The sequence below is a fragment of the Podarcis pityusensis genome, assembly GCF_964106645.2.
Source record: "Podarcis pityusensis genome assembly, chromosome: 9".
Taxonomy (NCBI): domain Eukaryota; kingdom Metazoa; phylum Chordata; class Lepidosauria; order Squamata; family Lacertidae; genus Podarcis; species Podarcis pityusensis.
Window position 1 is genome coordinate 51,555,637 of NC_138034.1, and position 23,980 is coordinate 51,579,616.

Below are 23,980 nucleotides of genomic sequence, written 5' to 3' on the forward strand. Positions count from 1 at the left end.
AACTCTATCAATACCTAACAAACCTCCCACCCATCCCTTTTCTTACCTTTTCACCTGTCCTATGCAGGGGCTATAAGCTAATGTGGCAATGTGTGGCAATCAACCATATCAGCACAGTTGTCTGCAATATAGCAAGAGTTTAAAAATCGCTACAGTAGAGCTTCTTCTTTGAATTAGAGGGTATAAGTCAAACTAAGCTTGTTTTCATTGCTGAATTTGAACAGGCTTGGAGGGAACAGGACACATCCCAAGGCCTGTGTGGAACTTTCTGAAGAATTTGTAGCAAATTGTGCTCATGTTTCTTTTTTGCTTTGTGCTGTTGTTTTTTCATTGTGTTGAGATAAAAGCATTGTCCCTAAGCTCTGGCATATTATCTTATGCTTTCTAGGCCAGTTGTTTGGGGTTTTGGTGGTTTGTGTCACTTTGAAGATGTTCATGGACCTAGCGAAGTCATTGCTCAGCTCTGGGCCTCTGATGAACACTTCAGCAGTTCTTATGTGGGTGGTGATGTTTGTTTTGAGATTGCAAGGCCTTAGCCGAAGTCCATGAGAGTTTGAAGTTGGTGGGCAGTTCAAAGGCTGCTATCTTGCTGTTTAGTTGGAAAAAAAGATATATGCTTTTGAATGTGGCAATAAAGGCCCATTGTTCTTCATTTTGATGTGTACTGGCTAACTCTATGGGATGACTATGTTGTCTGAAATTTGAAGCAATAAATACAGTTTAGTGTGGCAGTGTCAGAAATGTCCTGTTCTACTTTATTTATTGCCTCTAAGCCCTTGAATGAAATGTTTGTAGGGGGCCATCTGCTGTTTCTCACCTTGCTTCTGTTTGGTCAGGAAGAAAGTCAGAGATACTCGAGGGAGGAAAGGACCCCTCTACCTTACAGCATCTTCTCGCTGTGGGTATACATGCAAGCACCCTTCCTCATTTGTTTACTGTATGTGTTTATGGGAAGTGGATTCTGTCCGCTGGCCACATCTGTTGATGTATCCCTGCTTAGCCATACACCCTTGGCAGTTACACATTTAGCACTGGTGAGAAAAGGACAGGCGTTTGCACAGCTTCTCTACCCTGGACCAGTCAGCGTTCCCAGTTTAAAGGAAGAGCCTTGTCTGTATATGTGTGTGTGGTTCTTCCTCACGGACACCATATTTGTGGCAGCTACAGGAGGGGTACCTAATGGGCTTGCTGGGTATGTGGCCAGCAGGAACAATCTTGTTCCCCTTTCACACATTAATGTGGGAAGGGTGCTTGTATGTACACCCACAGTGAGAGGCTGCTATAAGGAGGAGAGGGAGCTTTTTCTCTCATCCCTGACATCCTTCAACATCTCTGGCACTGGTGCTTGCAGGCCAGTCACTTGCTCTCGGTACAACCATCCCCATTCATACTGACCTTCTGGGGATGCAGCTGATCAAACATCTATACAGAAGTTGGGATTAGATTTGAGGCCTGCTTTATTATAAAGCTAATATTTGTCTATTTGGATAATACAAAAATTACTTTATCAGTATGCTTTGTGGTTCTTTAGAGATTTGGACTTTCTGCATTTAAGTAATACAGCTTCCGTATTAAAAAGTGATGGACCCCTCAAAAGAATCAAGCTGCTGTTTAGCCAGTGTTTTATTTATTCCTTTACTTCATAAAATTTATAAACCGCTTAATTGTAGAAAAACCTCAAAGCAGTTTACAAAAACAATAAAGCAGTAAGATTATTGGTAATACTGCTATTGCAAAAGCATCGTTTATCTGGTAAAAATTTTGAGCCCGCTTGCAAAGCTGCCAAGCCTCATTAAGTTGGAATAGGAGGATGGATATTTTCTTTATTGCTTACTGCAAAAATAAAGATACTAAAGTAATGTTTCATTGCGTTCTGCCAACCAAGAGCTGGTTAGCACAGTACCTATTCTAATCACATGAGTATAGAATAAAAATGTAGCATGTAAACAGAGCAACAGTGGACATCATGAATGGCAATCCCCTTGATATGGTAGGGCTAAATTGAAAAGGCGCATGTGGGAAATGGGACATGCAAAAAAAGTTGCACTTTTAACAGGACTTGAAAAATGAACTGAGCAGTGTCAGAAATCAGACTTTACAAATATTCTTGTACTGTATTTATTGTAGTTATCCAGGGTTGTAATGATGCTAGGGGGGAAAAGCTAGAAGAGAAGTTGTGGGAAATTGCTCTTTTTGTAGAGTCTACTTTTTTCTGCACATGGAATTTCATTTCCAAGTACCTTAAATTATATGCAATGGAGAGAGAAGGGGAGAGAGAGATGCAAAGGGATTAATTTTCCCTTTTATGTTGCTTCCTTTTTGCTTTCTGGTAGTCTTCGATTTCTAGAATGAATTGGAAAGAATCTCTGGTGCAAAAAAATGGGGTGGGGGAAGGAAACCCATTTTTCTTCATAATAAAAACACATTCCTGAACTTTCCATTTTCTGGCCTGCTTCCATTTGGAATGTGCTTTATTTTCCATGTTTGATTTGTAAAAAAGAAATCCTTTTATCTTTCCCATTATGCTAGCCCAATATTGTTCTTGTAGCTTTGTGTTGGCGTGTATTCCTTGGTTTCATTTTGTAATCACTAAAACCTGTGAGATTCCATTAATTATTCAGGCAGCTATACAATTTTCTATTTACTATTTTAAAATAAAATAAAATGTTGCTGTAACATGTTATATAACAAATAGTAAAAATGTATTGAGTTTCAGGTGGAATTAAAAACTGCTGTGCCTTGCAGATTACATGCTACAAGAGCTGTACATTTATTATTATTATTATTATTATTATTAATTATTATTAAAAGCATTCAGTTTCTGGATTGTAAAGTAAAATGCCTTACATACCTGTGTGTTAGTTACATCAGTACATCTTATCAATGTAGCTTGTAGCCTTCAGTAGCAATACCTGTGTCTGGCATTAATATTTTTTTGTTCAAATAAACAATATGTTGCAGCAAACTAATCAACGTAAAATATGTTCTCCAATGTTCCCTGTTTTCTGAGTAAAACACTGCCTCTGTTTTCCTTTCTTTATTTTTTAAAGAATGAAGTATATGATCATCCTTTCCAGTTTTCTGAATTTTTGAATGAGTTTGAATTGAATTTAATACACAAGATCTGCAACAAGAGAATGGGCCTTTTCCGTGGGGGCTCCCTGACTGTGGAATGCGCTCCCAGAAAGGCTCGCCTGGTGCCATCGTTACATGTATTTAGGCAAAAACATTCCTCTTTACCTGGGTCTATGGCTATTAAATAAGCTGTGGCCTGTGAAAGTGTGTGGGGAAGGGAAAGGAAAGGACTGTTATTATGATGGCTACATAATTATTAGGCTGTGTGTCAGTATGGTTTTTATTATGTTTTTATCGTTGATGTTCTGTAAAGTTTTTCTAATGTTGCAAACCACCCTGGGATCTTCTAATAAAGGGTGATATATAAACTGAATAAATAATAATAATAGATCTATTGTGAGATCAAACATTCCATCTTTGGTGTGATCCTGTATTTGCCTACTCAGAAGCAAGCCCCATTGAGTTCAATTGGACTTCAAGGTAAATTGATTGCCATCTTAGTTTTCTTTTTTCCCATTAAAAGAAGGTATTTAGCCATTTTAACCACACACCATGTCTGGAAGAGAGTAGCCAAAGCAGTGTCTAATTCCCAGCTATGAAGATTAGGGTTAAGAGGAAAAGATCATATCACAGAACCATTACCGTACTAGCTAGGCATGAAATTATATGCATGCAATAAGGGTGCGCAGGGTAAACTTGTTTTTCAGGTGAATGGGATCACAAAGGCTTCTTTTCACTCATGCGTTGATCTCTTCTATGATTTTGCCGGTTAGGCTTGTGTTGTTTATTTTTTTCAGAAGCAATTAAAGCCTTTTAACAATGAGGACTTGGGAAAAAATGAGGGAGGCAGAGAAGCTAAAAGGGAATCAACTGTCTGATTCTTAATGTCCTCCCTTCTGCTGTGTACAGAGGGAAATAAACAGTTAGTTGACTTTAGCGATACTCTCTGGTGTATGAAAGATATGTTGTTCATGTGTAGCATTTCCTTTCAGATTTCTTTCCTCTAGTCTAGACCACTCCAGGGCCATTCTTGGCCTTGCTTATGATTGCACAGGGTTGACAAAAATGTGAACCAGCCTGTGTATTGTCAGACTACAGATGGCCAACTTACCTTGTGGGGAGGTTTCCTCGTTTCTTAAACATGTTCCAAAGCATTGGTCTTCAAACCAGTAGATTGGGGCCAGCTACTAGGCCACAGCCTGATTTAAGCTGGGTTGCTACTGCAGTAAAAGTACATGGTTAAAAAGATTAAGAAACGAGTCCCCAAAGCTTGTTTGGGTTAAATGAGAGCTCTGGCTTTGAAAAGGTTGAAGACTGCCGTACAGCAATACAGGTGACTGTGGGTTTTGCTTGAACAGATAGATTGTTGTTGTTGCTTTATCCCTAGTTATTTACATTAGATTGAAGACAATAGGTTCTACCTGATCCTCCACTGCAGCACTTTGCCACTACATTTTGCAAAGAGGTGTGGCTTAAAACAACGTGCTTTGGGTAGTGAGTTTTTGTCTTTAAACAGTGTATTAGACACACTGTTACATTATTTAAAATTAACAGCTCTGGGGCGCCAATCAAAGGGTTGTCCCTGGTGCTGGTGTTCCATTTGGGCAACAGACTTCTGTTTGCAAAGTGGAATTGCCCCTTCTCTCCCCTGCAGCCCCCTGTGCAGCCTCGAAGGTTTTTCCCGAAGGGTTGGGAGATCCCCTGGAGCTGATTTTGAGGGCACACTGGGAGAGGAGTAGGAGAAGAAGTCCTGTTGCAGAAGCAGAACTTTGTTTCCAGAGCATGTTTGAATTCTGGCATGCTCACCCTGATGCTCACCCTGCCTTACCTTGAAGCTATAGGTTAGAAAATCTTGCTGCAGTCAGTTTTTAAATACTATTTTTCTTCTTCTTCCTGGGCCTAATTGCAATTCCAGAAGCCTGATTAATGTTCTGGCACATTTGAACACTTTTTTGACTACAGTGGTACCTCGGGTTACATACGCTTCAGGTTACATATGCTTTAGGTTACAGACTCCACTAACCCAGAAATAGTGCTTCAGGTTAAGAACTTTGCTTCAGGATAAGAACAGAAATTGTGCTCCAGCGGCGCGGCGGCAGCAGGAGGCCTCATTAGCTAAAGTGGTGCTTCAAGTTAAGAACAGTTTGAGGTTAAGAATGGACCTCTGGATTGAATTAAGTACTTAACCCAAGGTACCACTGTACTTGATCCAGCAGAGAAATGGCGTGACTTTACCAGTGCTAGAATGTCTAACCCAAATACTGTTTAAACATGTTAAACAATGGGTTTTGTGAGTCCCTGATCGAAAACGGCAGTATGCTTAACTACAGAGCACTTCTAGATGCGTGTGTGCGAGCATGGATGCCTCGGAGCCTCTTACAAAGCTTAATGTGCCATAGAGCAGAGCAAGTGCGCCAGCTACTATTTCAGATAAAATGTCTGAAATGAAAGGAGCCAGAGTTGCATCTTAAAGGCATATCCAAAGAGACAGGAACAAATGCCACGGAGCAGTAATAGCTTCTTTCACTGAGAGATGACCTCTGCTATCCATTGTACTTCGAAAAAATGCAGATGACACTCAGTTACCATAATCCTGAAGAACCTTGTTGTGTTTAGCTATCGGCCCTCCAGCAATGAGTTCTGTGTTGTGTGTTCCAGCAAGCTCTCTTTGAAAGTAACACACATGCTATGCTGCCTGCCAGAAGCCCCAATTTAATAAGAAAAGAAAGATGTAGACTAAATCCTTGGATGTTTCTACTGACCTATTTGTTTTCTTCTCATACACTTTTTCTTTACACACACTACACACTACACACAATTCCCCCCCCCTCGCTACATTGCTTTCACGGTTTGAACCACTGTGAGTGGTTTTCGCCATGTCCCTTCCCCAGCCCTTGTATAGTTTCCTCCTCTTGTGTTCGTGAAACAATGAAATAATAATAATAATAATAATAATAATAATAATAATAATAATAAAATTTATATACCACCCAGCTGCCTGGGTTGCCCCAGCCACTTTGGGTGGCTTGCAACAAATTAAAACATCAAACACAATAAAACATCACAAACATTAAAATGCTCCCTATACAAGGCTACCTTCAGATGTCTTATAAAAGTCAGATAGTTGTTTATTTCATTGAGATCTGAAGGGAAGGTGTTCTGTTTTTTAGGGTATGTTCCTATTTGTAGTTGAATGGACAAATGAAGCTCAGAATACATTAACTTCTTACAAGGTGTAATTTTTAATAGGATATATTTTGATCAATCAAGGTTGCAATTCTAAGCACATGTACGAGAAAGTAATTCCATTGACCTTGGAGGACTCTGCTTCTAAATAAACATGCTAGGCAGGGACCTTATACCATGCAGGCATGTAGAAAACAGGTCTCCTAAAGAAGCCACAGACACTATGCTTTTGGGGGATACTTTTCCATTGGAAAAAAAAAATCCAGTTTTGACTTTAAAACCATTGCCATGTTTAATTCATTGCACATCCTAGCATTTCTATTTAAGCCACTTCAATAGGGCCTGTGTCATTGAAGTGCTTTGAAGGTCGAGGTACTTGCTGGTGGAAGGTTGTTCTTGCAGCAGAAGGTCCCGAATGCTCTTTCATGCCCCACTTGTGGGTGACTAATATGCTGATGCTCAGCAAGTCGCTCATTAACCAAATGAAAAACAGCCAGCGGACCTGATGGGATACCTGCCGAAGTCTTCAAAGTGGGTGAAACTGAACTTACACAACAACTTCACAAGCTCATCGAAAAAATCTGGGAGAGAGAAGAGATCCCAACAGACTTTAGGGGTGCCAAAATTATCAGAACTGATTGCGGAAACTATTGAGGCATCTCTCTATTAGCTGCAGCTGGCAAAATTCTTGCAAGGATCTTAGCAAACTGTCTCTTAACAATATCCGAGGTGACCCACTGCAAATGGCATTTTGAGGAGATGAGATAGAAGCCTTAGTCTTTTACCTTTCACCCCCATGGTCAAAGTGTTCTTCCTGTAAAACTAGTTGTTGTTCAAGGCCTTTATATTGCCAGGGAAGGACTGAGTTTGAAAGGGATTTAGGGACAGTCATAATTCTGACTTATGACTGAAAAACTTATGACATTGGTCATACTTCCTTTACTGTTATAGAAATTAAACCAGGTCCAAAAAGCCATTTACAATATTCAAACGCTTCTGCCAGTGCTCCACTAGAAGCCTGCAATGGAGCTGAATGGTTCTGAGTTATCAGAAGTAGAGACAGGTCTATGGAAAAAAACCACTAACTCACTTCCAAGCTTTTCTTCCTAACAATTAGGACTAAGGATTTGCACTCATTTCCCACAAACAGAAGTTGTGTGCTGTGCAAGGGCCTGTCTGGTCCTTGCTTCCATGAAAATATAGTGAGAGTTGAGTTCTCAAAAAACATGTGCATGTAATTACATCTTTGTTACTTATATCTATGCCAGAATTGTGTTTAACGACCTAAAAACTAAAGAACAACACATTTCTCGTGAAAGGTCAGTGTTGTGTCATCTGCTATGTTAATGTAACTTCTTTTGTAAAGAAGCAAGTGTTTTCAATCACTTGAAGCTGGTCACTGATCAATTAGGTTAGTGTTCGTTTGTAGGTAGGTTACTGGTGGTAAAAGTGAAAGAGCTGCGCTCAATAAGTGATGAAGTGATGCGGAGGACCTCAGGAGTACTGCTATATGGGTTCTGAATGGGTAATATTCCTTTAAGGATTTGATTCCATACAATAGGATAATAATACCTTTTGATGTTAGTTACAACATCTTAAAATCAGGGTCACTGGCCATTATAATATAGTATCTACCAATCATTCTAGCAGGTAAGTACATACTTAGGTTGCAGTTACTTGGTAGTAATCCCACTGAACTCAATGGGACTTTCTTCTGAGTAGATATAGACATGTTGATTATTTTTATTAAGCCTGTGGTGTTCAAGAGTTCTTAACCATTTCCTCAGTTGTGACCTTAGGATTATCTGCACTTAAGATCATTAACTGATTTAAGAGTAAATTCCCAATTCAAGATAAATATAGTCTACTCAGTACTGTAGACCAGAAACATAGCCCAACTGTTTCGTTGAAATTGGCCCAAAATCATATATATGCCAGTTATTTTGTTTGGTTGAATTATACCTCAGTTAAGATATTTTGGACCAGAATCAATATCCACCCAAAGTTTTAAATACCTAATTCCTTCAGCTATGAGGTGAGTGTCCAGAATATGCTTAAACCTCTTCCTTTGAAATCCGTGCTCCCTCAAAGTGATGGATTAGTCTGACATCTGAGATTTTGTCCAAAATGGAACCAGATATAAACAGAGGGTTTTAAAATAAAACCAGGTCAGACGTATATAGGAATGTTACTATGAATGTACTAGTGATGACTAAAATTGTACTGGCAAGGCATTAGGAGATGTATACTGTTCCATCTTTGAGGGAACACCTCAAAGAGGTCTGGCAACAAGCCAGAACAGAAAATAAATGTCAGACTCTTAAATCAGGTTAGAAATAAGCTTGCCATCACAACAGGATCATGCAGATAAGTGACTGAGATGTCTTAATTACTGGAATGAAAACTCTTAATGCGGGCATTCTGCAAATCATTTTATTTTCTATTTGGGGAAAAAGAAAAATAAGAAAGTAGTACATGGACTCCTCAATATGCACAATGGAATGTGCTGAACTGAAACCAGCAAGGATGTGCCAGCTCAATGTGAGACTTCATTTCTGTCACCCTCATGCTTTATTAAGTCATTGAACATTCCTGTTGCCAGCTGTCAGTTTGATGGATTCTGGAAGCATTTCCTTTATCTGGGTTAGTGAAAATTCGGCTTCTGACATTGTTGTGTGGGAATTGGCTGCGGAGCACTGATAACTGGAAGTACAATACCAAATATAGCAACAGCCCGTTTTCCTCCCTTCGTCCTAAGACAAATGCTCTTGCATCCTCTGAGCAGGTTCTAAAAAGTGTCACTTCACAAAGGTCTTCATACATTGTGTGTGTGTAAATTTGAAGGGGAGTGGGGATGAATTCTGGCCTATTTATGGAAAAGCTACGCCCATTTAAGAAATTCTGCCCTATTTATGAAAAACTTGTGAATAAACTGAAAATATTAAGGGGCCAAGGTAAACAAGATTTGACTATACCAATAGAAGAGGCCTTCCTCTTAGCACTCACATTTGCAGACACATGATTGCAAAATGTATTTGCAAAGGTTTATTTTCTGTTTCTGTATGGATTTCGGTTAACAATGATATAATAATAGCGGCCAATCTGTCTCTGTGAAAGTGCTGTTGCTTTAAACACTGTGTGCAAGTTTATGTCAGGGTTCGGCCCTGCCCAGACCTGAAACCTGAGGTCTCCTCAGATGTGGAGGAAGGAGAGCTGCCACCCCCACCTACCCTACCAGCAAATCTTCATATATGTTGATGATCCCAAGGAACCATCAGACCTGGACAGCCATGTTGAAGCTACAGCTTTCATCACAGATTCAAGTTCCAGCCTCTCCTGAAAATGCTGAGGATTGAACCTGGGACCTTCTGCATGCTAAGCAGATGTTCTGCCGCTGAGCCACAGTCTTTCTCTGTGTTCACTGATCTCGGATTCTTGAAAGAAGTGCATGTGTGGTCTAATAATGCCAAGGTTGCAGGTTCGATCCTTGCATAGGACAGCTCTTTGGCCTGCATTGCAGGGGTTTGGACTACTAGAGGATCCTCAGGGTCCCTTCCAACCTGTACAATTCTAGAAATGCAAAAATGAAATATTATTTGAAATTATTTTTTAAACTTCTTTGTTAAGAATCTTTTCTTTCTCACTTCTAAGTATAGCCAATTTATTTCATCAGTAGAAGCGATTTCTAGCCTCAGCTTCATCTTAGATGTTTAGATATAGCTTAAAAGCAAGACCAGAGCCCTCCAAATTTCTTAATTTGTTGTTATACGCCAACTTACCATTGTAGACTCGGGTCACTGGACCATGGCTTAGATCTGCTGAAAAGGTATTTCAATGATTCCCATGTTACACTCCTCCTGCTATAAGCCTTTTTATTTTGATGGTTAATTTTGAGACTAAAGACACTGCTAAAATTCACAGGACTACCTCCTGAGTAAGAGCTTTTAGAATGTTGGTCTTTTCACCTGATGTTGTGTACAAGAATACTCTTTGCAGACATGGTTAAAGTGTATTGAAAGCAAACCCCAAATGCTATCAAATGAGAACTTCCAAATGGAACAACAAAAGGCCGGTTATTGTTCCTGGGGATTTGAAGGCACTTAGCTTTTTGGCTTATACCCAATGAAACCAATTATCTCCTACTGATAACATTCTCTAGAGTGTAATTATTCTTGATGCAACTATATGTACTTGGGGGGAAAATATTTTTAGTGGGCTGAGTTGTTCCTCAGAATATTTAAGTGTGCTGATATTTAAAATGTGGATGGTCACAAGTAAAAGGATTTGTATAAGTAAAAGAGGCTCACCACATAAACATGCTTGGTGAATATATAAGCAAGTAGCCTGTACTTCCTTGTATTTATAAGGGGGGAAATGTCTGTTCTGCCCATGATCTCTACATTCTAGTTCAGGGATGGGGAGCTTGTGGCCCTTCAGATATTACTATATTACCAATATATTACCCTTCAGATATTACTATATTACCAATATATTACCCTTCAGATATTACTATATTACCAATAGTCCCAGCTAGCATCGCTAGTGGTCAGGGATGATGGAAATTGTAGCATAGCAATATCTGGAGGACCACAAGTTTCCCTTCCTTGTTCAAGAATGGAAAAACCCCCACTTAGATTCTTTTTCTTTTGACAGGGTGGGGAGGAAATGCAAAGTCTTTACATGTCTTTCCTCGGCCAGAAAAATTCAGGATCTTACTATCTCATTGCCTGCAGTTTGTTATTAAACATGCCACCCTATTCACAGCTTTTACAACAATTTATTTAGCACTGGTAGTGTGCTGGGTGCTTTGAATTTCAAAGCTTTGGAATAACAAGTAGGCATGCTGTTATTGTGAAGTACTGATTCATTTACTTTTACTCCAGCAGAAGAGAGTAACTTGTTCTCTTACGTTTTAAACTTTTAAGGAGAATGAAATGTAAAATACTACTTTCTGGAGCAGATTGTCCTAGCGTATAAAATGCTTCCAGTTATAATGTTCAGGAGTGCTTTCTTTCTGGGGGTACTCAAGGGTACTTAGTACAGTGCAACCTCGGTTGTTGAACGCTTTGGAAGTCAAACATTTCGGCTTTCGAACGCCAACAACCCAGAAGTGAATGCGCCTCGGAAGTCAGTTTTAAAATGCGCCTCGGAAGTCAAACGGCTTCCGAAGCATGTTTCTCCATTTTCTCCATTGCAATTGCCGCCTGGCAATTGCACCTCAGTTGTTGAACGGTCTTCTGGAACAGATTACGTTCGACAACAGAGGTTCCACTGTACTTGGCACCTTTTTTCCCTAGAAGAAAAGTACTGCCTTCTAGTAATTTCATGGTGATTTTTTTTTTTAAAAAAAACAATTACTTGTATGACTACGAAATATAACTTGTTAAAATGCTCACTTCATTAGGAATTTGCATAGATTATTGCAGAAAAGTAGTTTCAACAATATTTGCACGTTCAAAATAGGTTGAAAGTTATGGTGAAATCTTGTGTTTATTGTGTGTTTGGGAGAGCGCGGCACTTTTAAGAATAGTTTATTTCCATATTTTTTAAAAAACAAAAAGACGAAAAGAAACAAAAACTCAGAGCATAACCTTGGGTTAAGTACTTAATTTGTTCCAGAGGTCTGTTCTTAACCTGAAACTGTTCTTAACCTGAAGCACCACTTTAGCTAAATGGGGCCTCCTGCTGCTGCCGTGCCGCCGGAGCACAATTTCTGTTCTCATCCTGAAGCAAAGTTCTTAACCTGAAGCAATATTTCTGCGTTAGCGGAGTCTGTAACCTGAAGCGTATGTAACCTGAAGCGTATGTAACCCGAGGTACCACTGTACACCTATACATTTGGTTACAGCAAACACTAGAGCCAAACAACAGAAAATCTCCCACAAACTTGCAATCCATAGCACACAAAGTGAAGCAACCAGTGAATGTTGCAGTGGCAGGCTCCAGCCAGCATAGACAGTAGTCAGTGATAATGTGGTACCACAACTTCTGAAAGGCCTCAGGTTCCTCCTCCTTGTAGGAAGGTGTTTCAGGGCATATGGGGAACCTGAGGAATCATGGTTTCTGAACCCGTGGAGAAGAGACTCTGAATGTAGTTCTATGCATTTGGCATAGTGGATGGCATTATTTCCTGACCTTACAGAGGACATCCGTAGGTCGTTCTGCATTCGTTAAAAACGCCAGAGTAGATACTGAAAAGATTTTGTGATTTCTTATTTTTTAATTTGTCAGCAAGGTCTAGAATTTAATCTCTTGACACCACAATTTGCCTCAGATTTTTAGGCTGTCTTCCTAGAAAAGTCAGTTCAGTTATTGGTATCTCTACCTTACATTTTCTGTGGTTTAAGAGAGAGATTAAAAGAATTTATTGAGTTTTTCTGCAATCTCCTTATTATCCTCCAAGACAGTTCTAGCTCCTTTGTCAGCCAAAGGTCAAACCACCTCCTTGGTTAGTTGCCAGATTCTGATATATTTAAATATGTTTAATTCCTCAAATTCTTTCCTTTTGTTCTTTATTGTGTGCTTTTGCCATTTGTGATCTTTTGTTGCCCTTATTTGACCAAGACTTTCATTTCCTCAGAAAAGGTCTTGACTGTCTACCAGCTTCCTTACTCATTAACCACTCTAGTGTCCTCTTGGACTTTGTGGTATCCTTCATTCTTTGTATTGTACATTTTACTTGAGCGTCTTACTAGTTTTGGCTAACCTCCAAGCATTCTGGGAAAATTTAACCCTCTTAACTTTCTTTTTCAACGTTCTTTTTAACAATTCCCTCATCTCCGAGAAGCTTTCTCTTGAAATAAACATGACTGTGTTGGACTTTTGTCTTAATTGTTCATTTACAGTTGAATTTAATAGCACTGTGCTCACTCTTAATCAGTTCCACAGCAGTTTTGTCTGCATGCCACTTAGACTTACACTGAAGATAAAGAAACATGGAACAAAGCATTTTAAAAACACAATAACAGCAGCTAAAACATAAAAATTGGTTTCTTGTTTGTTTGCTTAAAATAATCCTTAATAAACTTAACTTTGCTTAAGTGAGACTCCTTTGAGTCAGACTTAGTTGAATATCACCCAGTATATACAGGGTGAGTATTTTAAAAGAGGCCCTGTGGAGCATGTGTAGTCTGTATCCATGGGAACTCTTTTAAAGGACTCACCCTGTATATGAGAGAGAAAACTGGTGATTCATTAGGACATAATTGTACCTTGGTTGTCGAATGCCTTTGTACTCATGCGTTTTGGCTCCCAAATGATCAAAACCTGGAACTGTGTATTCCGGTTTTTGAACATTCTTTTGGAAGCTGCCTGTCCAATGCGGCTTCCGCTATTGTTTCTGGCATACCTGCGCAATCGAGATACGCATGCCGTGCCTTGGTTTCAGAAGTCGAATGGATTTGTGGAACGCATTGTGTTCGAAAACCAAGTACATGAAAGATATCTTGACTCCAATTAATGATGATCAAGACTGAATAGGGTTTTAGTAACAAAGGCAAATGGAGTTTTTTTAACACTCCTGAATGCCTAGTGTCTGCCTTTGGAGAGGAAGAAATACATTTTGCTATGTTAATTGGGCTTTGGTGTTTTATGTGTACCAGATTGTGCTTTATTGTTTTGCTGTCAGCAAGGCTATCTCATCTGGTTCTGGAATTTAATAAGAAGACAATGGTAATATTTTTAATGAGTAGACAACTTTTTAGAAATTTTGGACGGACATCATCTCTAAAGATTTGGATTTCCAAAATAGCTTACTTTCCTATTTAAAAAAAATCACGGAATTGCCACATTCTGTTAAGTGTTAAAAGACCATCTATAATCTGTCATTACAAAATTCTTTGTGTGATAAAACAGTTCTTTACTTGCTTTAATTCTCATTGATTATAAAAACTTAAAATTGTGACTTGGGATAGAGTCTGTATCTGAATAAATATATTAATGTTACCAGTTCCAGGGTGCCAAACGGCAAACTAATACAGTGGTACCTCGGGTTAAGTACTTAATTTGTTCCGGAGGTCCGTACTTAACCTGAAACTGTTCTTAACCTGAAGCACCACTTTAGCTAATGGGGCCTCCTGCTGCTGCTGCGCTGCCAGAGCCCGATTTCTGTTCTCATCCTGAAGCAAAGTTCTTAACCTGAAGCACTATTTCTGGGTTAGCGGAGTCTGTAACCTGAAGCGTATGTAACCTGAGGTACCACTGTAAACATTCATGTGTTTGCACTCCCCAGTGCTTATTCCCACCTCCCCCAAATATCTATATCCTTGATGTTTTCCCTCAAAATTGTGCTCAAGACAAATCACCTTAAACTGTCCAGTTGTGAACAAATGCATGTGTGCAACAATACCCAAGGTCTGCCTCACATCTAATGTATCATTATTACTTTGGTGATATGCTTGAATACTCTGGCAGAAACACATTTCTGTGAATGGAATTAGGAACAGAACAGAATTCTCAGTGACGTTATAAGTCTGTGCTGGCAGAATGCACTCTTGCAGATGTTCAAAGCTGTTCCTATCGCTGCTCGTTTTGACTTGACTCAACCCAGAGTTCAAAAGATTTTGCAGGATGTGGTGAGATGCATTCTTGCATGTCAGAGCAATAACATAACTCGATGCTAGGTTAGAAAAGGCAACTCGTGGAAACTTCACATCACTGCTGTGTGAAAGTGATCAGAGAGCTTGGTCTCATTTGTGGTTAAAAGCTGCTGCCTCTTCAGTAACACAACTTCCCTTATTACTGTACTACATCAGGTACAAGAACCAATCACTAATGAAAAAGCACCAATGGAGACGTGTATATTATTTACCAATGAACTCAGGTTTAGATCCTGGAACTACCTGAAAAAAAAACAGCTATAGTATGATGCTGGGACGACTCCTGTTACTCCTTTGTGCTTGAGCAATGATTATTGTGAACATGTTAATCCTTTCTTTTGTTAGATACAATTTAAGAACCCTCAGGTGCAGTTCTGTCCTTAATGCTTTGGTTTTGTGGTTTCTGCCTTTAATTCAAAAACACACCCACCCACCCCACACACAAAGGGAGAAGCTGCTACTAAATATGCACCCTACACATTTTCCTGATGTGTGCTCAGCATGGTTTTGAAAAATCCCATAGCATAGCTATTAGAACAAAAATAAGAGTCACATTGACATGGCTTACATCACTAATGCAATTCTTGAAATTTACTATAATTCCATAAAATACACAAGTGTTCCTTTTACTGTGAAGTTCATATAATCAACAGTCTCAATGTTCAATCAGTCAAAGTACAAATGACTTGAAAGGGTTTTTTTTGGGGGGGGCACCCTTTGGGTACAGCCCAAGGATGGAATTTAGCATTGCGTTCTTCACATTGTTTTGTCTGTGCACATATTCCAGCTTGCCATATGGAACAACACCCACCCGTACGCACTTCTCTGGAGGTTTTCCTGTCCCCGCTTCCAAAAAAAAGCGTCAATTTGGGGGGTACAGGGGGAGGAGAGGGGTAAGCCCCATTGCACAACCAGAAGTCTTTCTGCAGGGCTTCCACTGACAGGACTGGTTAGCTGAACCCTGCTCCAAAATTTGCAGCTGATTCCAGCTGTCCTTGTTTGACTGCATTTTTTCATCAACATCATCATTGAAGTGTGTTTTAAAAATAATCCTTTCACTCCCCACCATATGGCATTTCAGAGGTATGATGCATCTGAACATCGAAGGCTCATTTAGCAGTCTTTGTCTCCTGCATGTATTTGTCTAAAGGGTGTTTTTTCACCCATCTAGGCTAATGGCTATATTCACATTCTCTGGCAGTGAATTCTAGGAGTTAATTAGGAATTGTGTGACATAGTCCTTTTGTTGGTTCTGAACCTAATGCTGAGGAATGTTTTTAGGGGATCCCAAGCTCTACTATTAGGAGAGAGGAAGAAAAATCTCTATACTCCCCCCCACCCACCCAAAATACAATTCCTAATTTTATAAACCCTGCTGCTCAAGTTGCCTGTGGAGCATTCAAACTTGAAGGATCAGAGTTGGTGGGGAAAGTAGTTCACACAGGCCGCAGGATGCCCCCCCTTGTGTGTTTCCTATCATTTCTTGCTTTTCTAGCTGAGCACTTGTCAGTAGTCCTCCAGCAAGGGAAATTTCCATACAAGCATGCCATTTGGGCTGCCGAAACAGTTGAATTCCTACATTGTAGTTGGAGTGCTCATGATATGCGTTGCAAGGGTCTTACAGCAAAGCACATGTTATAGGTCAGGTTGCCCAGAAAGTGTAATGTTTGCCTTACTGGCACGGGAGCTGCAATCAGCATTTTTGTTACCGAACACTTAACTCGCTAGGCAGCTTCCACTTCCTTTAAAAGTGTGTTCTTCTAATGCTTTCAAGGTATAAGGTGTCAACACTTAAATAGAAGTGGGTTTTGTAAAGGAATATGTGTGCATTTTTGTTTGACAGGAGTTGACCGGGCATTTGACAGACTAATTGCTTCTTTCCCAGTTCAGATCAGCTGCTTGGGCATCTGAAATGAGGTCTGCATGGAGGCTGGTAGCTCATTCTTGAAAAATAGGAAAGGGCAGCGCTCGAAATAATCTTTCTACGTAGTAGCTCTTCAGCGAACAACAGCAACTGTGTCCTGATATGGCTTCCTATTATGAACTAAAATGCACTGAGTTCTGTATTCATTTCCTTCTTGATAAAAACAAAGTGCTTTTGACTAATTCACAGTGAAGGTTGGGAAAGATAGAGAAACAAAGGCATACTATTCTCCCGGGTGTCTTGGTTGTTAAGGTAATTGTTGAACAGCTTATTCTATTCCCAATCCAGTGTTTGTTGCCACTTGGAACATTTTATGTGCTGATTCCCATTTAATGGGATCTGCAAAAACATTTCCCTTAATACATCAGCTTTCTATCCAGCACCATTGAAGTTCTTCCCCAGCAAGACTTATGTACCCAAAAGATGCTTGAATAAAATAGATATTAGTTAGTAGCATTCATGAAATATGGCTAATATGCTACAAATTTGTAATATAGTTGGGTGACAGCTGTAACCTAGTGCCCTCTAAATAGTTTTGACTATAATTCCCATCAACTTCCACTGTCTTGGCTGTGGTGGCTGGAGCTGATAGAAGAGGTAGTTCAAAACATTTAGAGAGCACCAGTTTGGAAAAGGCTGGTATAGTGCAAGGAAAGAGATACAAACCTATTAGATGGAGTGGTTTCTGTATATATGAAGAAAGAAAGGTTCTGTAAAAACGGATTGAAAAGGGAAGACAAAGCACAGCTCTATCTTTTTTACATAAAAAAGGAAAAATTAATTATCAAAGATGGGAGATAATTATCCAGAAAGGTGAATTAGACAAAAGAGTCAAAGATAAAGAGATATCATTTTTCTTTCTTTTTTTACAGTGCGACTTCATGACAGCATATCAGAAGAAGGATTTCATTACTTAGTCTTCGATTTGTAAGTATGTCTGCTTGCTACATACTGCACCAAGCTCTTTTTCTAAAGAATGAGACTGGGGTGCGGGGAGAGCCCACAAAGACCCTGGGGGTATTCTGTGTGTTCCTAATATTTGACAGGTAAAAAGGAGCCATAAGTGGTTCATGTCATGGTAGTGGATGAATAAATTATATCTAATTGCATATTGAGATCCACTGAAGCGGAATGTCTTAAGTGGTTAACCCATTTCTTGATCTTGGTTCCAATGCTTCTATGGATTCAGCAGATGGTGTTGAGTGAGATGCACTTTCTCAACTTCAGCTGCCTAACTGTAAAATGGAAATATAAGTTAATTTTCTTGCTGAGATTCTGTGTGAATGAAGGAGAGAAGGACGATAAAGCACTGTTTATTTTTATGGGTGTGTGTGCAAGGGTTCTGCTGTCTTGCCGATAAAGCATACATACACCCAGTAATTTTCTCCCTTGAAACTTGAGCATTAAACCTACTATCCAGTTGGTAGACAGGTTTGGTGGGGTTGCTCTCTACAAGCCACTGTATACTACAGGTACTACAAACACCTGTAGTATTTGTTGGCTAAAATCAATGTTAATCTGAAACATTTCCACAGTTGTAGCCAAGAAATAATGGTAAGGGAGTACAGTATTTACACTAGGGTTGCATGTAGTTCCCAGTGTTCGGATAAAAAATGATTGGCTTTTGATCACTAATTGTAAGTGTTCCCTTTGAGGACTCAAAGTTTTGATGGTTTTTGTGAGTATTCAAAATGAATGCTCGCCCAAAAATAATTGTCTTTCGTTTAAGGGTTTCTCATGGGGGAAAAACTGTTGTTGGGCAAGAAGCCATGCAGTGTAGAAGACCTTCATGCCCCTCAGGTCCTTCCCCAGGGGGTAGGATTCTTCCTAAACAGCAGGTTTCCCACCAGCAGCCCTTCAAATCATCCCCTGAGCAAGCAATGTCCCCATCAGTTTGCAGGGCAACTTGAAGAATGGTTGTATCAGGCTGTGGAAGGTGGGCTGTGCCTACCACTCATTTTGCTGTTTCAACCATTGTGCACACCTGCTTCAAATGGTCTCCCCAGTCTTATTTCACACCAGAAGCAGGAACAAGCAAACAAGCCAGCCAGCTCCTGACTAGTTAACCATTGTAAAGAGATTATCAGTATTACTTCGGTTCTTCTATCTTGGAAGCATGTTATTTCAATAATACACATGGCATCGATGCCTGCTGTGGAACAGAATAGAAAACAGTACAGCACCCCTTTTGATTCAGTGCTTATATGATGGAGTATTTGAGCAAAGTTGCATTAAATTTTGTTATTCACCTATGTACAAATCTTTGTTGCCAAGTTGAAGGGGAGTACAGTTATGAAAGGATATCAGGTGCTGCAAAGATAAGGTTTTAACATATTTTATTAACAGTAATTCAGTTAACGTACCTACTTTTGTAGAGTGCTTTCACAACCTTTCTTGCACCTACAGGCAGCCTTTAAGAACCAATTTTTGGTTCTAAAATAGCAAATAGCCCTTTTCACTTACACTTGATGATAACCTATAGACCTGAGAAGCAAAGTGTGCCTAAATGGTTAGTGAAGCATTCATCTATACCATCTATGTAAAGAGGCTGTGATCTGAAACCAGACCTAAGCATGTGCAAGAATTCAAATTCCCTTTAACTGAGTACAGAAAGATCACTTTTCTTGCAGATTTCCAACCTGTCCTTGCATAGTGTGCAAATTTTTATTTGTTGCACGTGAATTTCTTCCCCTTTGTGTCCAAAGAAAGTAGAAGTTGCATATGAAAGGTCCATGTTTTTAATTGCAAATTCAAGAACAACTTGAACGAGGGCTCCCCCATGTCAATTGTATGCATAGAAGTAAATCTGATGGGTTTTAATGGGGTTTCTTTGGAAATACACCCCTGTTCAGAAGCCCCACACATGTATTCACCTGAGTGGGACTGTGCAAAACATGCATTCCCTCAATGTCACACATGCTGGCTAGCCATACCCCCTGGCATAAATTTCTGCAAAGATTGAGCTATTGTATGATTATCTGTACATACAAAGCCTCCTCCATCTCTGCAGATGTGAGATTAGCCTGTGTGCACAGTGTCAGGGGCATAGCTAGCTAGCATAGCCCAGCTCAGGCATTGTGAGACGGTTTAAATAAAATTTCTGAATGTTGTTAAAGAAGCCTTAGGTTTACCTTGGTTGTTTCAGTTCTCTTGCTTAAACAATTGGCCCAGGCTATTCTCCAGTGTGTTGAATTGTGAACAAGGCATTAGAACATAACTGGATCATAGTTAATAATTATGCGAGCTGCCTTGATAAGAGACAGATAAATGCCAGATGCCTTCTGAATAACATGTACCAGTATTACAAAACTGTTCAGTGAGGAATGTGAGGAAATGGTGTTCTGTTACAGTCTAAGGTCCTGTTTTTGGGAAACATTCCGAAAAAGCACAAGAATTGCTGGTAAAGATGAGAAGAGAATATGAAATGTTTTGTTTAGCAGGGCTGCATTTATGAAAGATTTATGTAATAGCATATTATTCAGTGAAATGCCATGCTGTTACTGGAAAAGAGAGGCCACCAAATGTAAAAACATGTAGCTGCAGTTTAAGTCATAAGGCTATTGTTTTGCCTAATTATGCCCAGTGTTGAAATCTATTTCTGTAAAATAAATACATTGGGCTTCTCACTTCTAGAGCACATTTCTTTTTGTCAAGAAACACTGGAGCAAAATTATAAAGGTCATAGATGTTAGTTAATTGACTTTAAAAATTCTCATTTCAACCTCTCGGGACAGCACATTTTGATGTGTTTTTTAAAAACCTAGCAAACAAGAGACTTTAATATTAAAACAGTCAGCTTAATAAATAGACACTTTTATTGTGAAAAGTTTTTGTTCCCTTATTGGATAGTTATTTTCACAATGAAATGTTGAAAGTGGTAAGATTTTTTTTGGGGGGGGGGTTGCCTGTGTATGCATGATTCTGTTTATATAAGTATCACTGTAAAGCTATTACAAAATCCATAGTGAGCTGGTTGAAGTAAAAATTCAGTCATAGTGAGGTGTTTACGCAAACTTACTTTAGACTGCCTGCCTTTTTTCTTATAAGCAGTTTTTCTCTTTATTTGGGAAATACTTTAGTATCTCCAGTGGAACAATCAGAAATAGAAGAATAAATTGATAGTGCGAAGACTGAAAGGCCACACAGGGACAGGCAGATCTATTGTTTACAGCATTTTTACTCAGCTCTTCAGCCAAAAAGGCTCTTGGATCAACTTCCATAAGATCAATAACAAATAAGACAGTCATAAGAACATTAGCAGAGACGTGATAGATCAGACAAACGTTTCCTTTAACAGAGTGGCCAAACAGGTGTCTCTGTGAGCAGAAACTATAGCCCTCCTGCTTTTCTTACCTCTGTCCAGCAAAAAAAATGCAGCACAGAAGGAAAAAGGGAGGAGGAGGGAAGAGGAATACAAGCAAACCCAGGCATCAGTCCTTAGAGCTAAAATACTCCTACAGTGATCAGGTTCCTTTACAATGATGAGCTTTAGTGGCAACAGTTCAGAGAGAAGCCAAGCCAAATGGAGCTGTTCTCTCAGCCAAGCTGAGAGAGTGGTTCGGCTTCCCAACTTCTCCCTTTGTTGTAGCTTGATGGAACAGATAGATGACAATTGAGGGAAAGCCAAATGGAGCTTGTCTGTCAACCGAGCGGATGGAGTGGCCATTAGTGTGATATAAATCCTTTCAAGTTGTTATTGTGCCTCTTCTACTAAAAGTGGACACCCGTAATAGAGAGGTTAATTACTTACCAGATCCTGCATTTCTGCGTTACGAAGGTCCCTTAATGAAAGCCCATCATAATGTAAGTGATTTTCCTGCACGTTAGGGGGAAAAACCGAGGAGAATAAAACTTACTGGAACTATTTGGTATTGCATACAAATATCTCCATAACTTGAGGCCAGAACAGCAGGTGGCTGAAGGTCAACATCCCAAAGGGCTGCTTCACACCTTATCTATCAGGGGTGGGTAACTGGATCTGGCTGGTGGGGTAGATAATTATCTCCCCCATCCCTCGCAGGCCAAGCTTGGCAGGTGGAGAGGAGTTGCCCACCTGTCAATCACCTGACATCACAGTGAGATTAGGCAATTTTAAAAAAAATTTTTTTTTTTTGCCTCAGTGTGTCCTGCAGAGCGCTTTGCAAAATGGTCTGCAAGACCAGATACCTCATTTACTACAATATCCAGTATCCTGCAGATCTATGCACCAATAGTTGAACCTTCATGTATGAGGATAATCCATGATTCAGTACTTTTGCAACACTTTGAATACTTTGGCAGTATAGAATTCTCTCACACGTAGGATTCTTGATTATTTTGTCTACTATAAAAAAAATGCTTTATATCATTAACAGAGTCACTGGAGGTGAATTATTTGAGGATATTGTTGCAAGAGAATATTACAGTGAAGCAGATGCAAGGTAAGTGCTGGATTTCAAGGCTTTTAACTGTTTGTTCATTTGCTGTTTATTTACCTTTAATGTGGTATTTGGCACCATAATACAATGATGGTTGGGGTTTGCCATCAGTACTGACTCAAAAGTGGGAAACATTATCAGCTTGCCATGCAAGGAATTCATCAATTTCTTGGGCAAGCCTAGTTTGATGATGCACTCCTTATAAGGATGGTGGCTTTAGTCTGCTGTTTAGTCTGGGACGTGGGTGGCGCTGTGGTCTAAACCACAGAGCCTAGGGCTTGCCAATCAGAAGGTCGGCGGTTCGAATCCCCACGACGGGGTGAGCTCCCTTTGCACGGTCCCAGCTCCTGCCATCCTAGCACGTTCAAAAGCATGTCAGCGTGCAAGTAGATAAATAGGTACCACTCCAGTGGGAAGGTAAACGGGGTTTCCATGTGCTGCTCTGGTTCGCCAGTAGCAGCTTAGTCATGCTGGCCACATGACCCAGAAGCTGTACACTGGCTCCCTCGGCCAGTAAAGTGAGATGAGCGCCTCAACCCCAGAGTCATCCACGACTGGACCTAACAGTCAGTGGTCCCTTCACCTTTACCTTTAAGGGATCAAAGTATTTCCCCTTCATCTAGTGCACCTTTTGGCAGGGGAAATCACACTGTCCCAGAACTTTAATATTATTCATATATTATTCTTACACAATGCTTTTTTGCTAGGAAAGTGTGGTTCTCAGTTAACCCAACAGACCCATCTAGTTTCCTCCACTGAAATTTGGAGTTCCACATTTATCGCTGTGATAAGCACTTCTCATGCTTGTCCACACACAAAAATCCATGCCTGCTGTTTTCTCAGTTTTTATATAGAGCACATGGAAGCGGTTGAGTGATTCCTGCCGGGGGGAACACATTTCAGCATGCTGGTGATCTCACCTGGGCACCACAGTGTTCCTAAGCCTCTTTCCACATTAACTAATTGCCATTTTACAGGGAGCTCCAGAACGTGGCATGGGTGGGCGATAATATCTGAAACAATCCTTTCAGTCTCAGTGAGTGGTGCCCACTGGTACAAATAATCCCTTTCAGAGAACATTTTGGCCTTGAGGAGAACAGTGCCAATAGATTGAAATCTCCTTTCTTGTCTTTCTAGCCTGAGCACACAGTCCCCATCAGGTGCTTCGCTCAGGGGCGCTCAAGATGAAAATACTTTGATTGCTGGATTTGGGTTTCTTCCTGTTGCACCATCCAGGAAGATAAACCACTCCCTCTTTCCTCTCTGTACTTTGCTGTGCAAAACAGAAGGGGGAGGCAGCTTCTGTGACTAGGCAGTGGTTCTTAGATATTTTTGGGTTACGGACCCCTCTGAGAATCTGTTGAAAGTTGTGGATAGCCCCCCCCCCCCCATGCGCGTACATACAAAATTTAGCACAGTTAATTTTATTATTTTGGCATATGTGCCCGGTTCATGGACCGCCTGATGAAGCCGATGCATGGGCCCCAGGTTAAGAACCCCTGATATAAAGTCTGCTTTCCACCTCTGCTGATCATCAAACACTGCTTCTTCAGAGGTCAAGGGCTTAAGATTCAGTTACGTTTGCTTGTATTAGAGATGGTGGTCATAACCCAGAGAATTGCACATGCAGTTCTGTGTATCTAAAAGGCCATTTTCACTATGTTTTCTAAAACCTATATGTTCTTGCCCTTTTCCATTCCCAAAGTCAAAGTGTGATTTTAAAATTTTCCTAACTTTTAACAAGTAGTTCCCTATGGGAGATTTTTTTGGGGGGGGGGTCT

At 40.0% G+C, this 23,980-nt stretch overlaps 1 protein-coding gene across 11 annotated transcripts in view; it reads left to right on the plus strand.

Moving 5' to 3' along the window:
- The window catches only part of CAMK2D (calcium/calmodulin dependent protein kinase II delta), a gene marked incomplete at its 3' end in the record, with an annotated part of 139,481 nt that overhangs the window by 54,368 nt on the left and 61,133 nt on the right, over positions 1-23,980 (plus strand). For all 11 annotated transcript variants that reach the window (XR_013990783.1, XM_081021996.1, XM_081022003.1 and 8 more), the window contains 2 exons: positions 17,655-17,709; positions 22,137-22,202. Coding sequence is in view for 10 of the 11 variants with exons in the window: in XM_081021996.1 (XP_080878122.1) it covers positions 17,655-17,709; positions 22,137-22,202 (121 nt within the window). The remainder of the gene's footprint in view (positions 1-17,654; positions 17,710-22,136; positions 22,203-23,980) is intronic.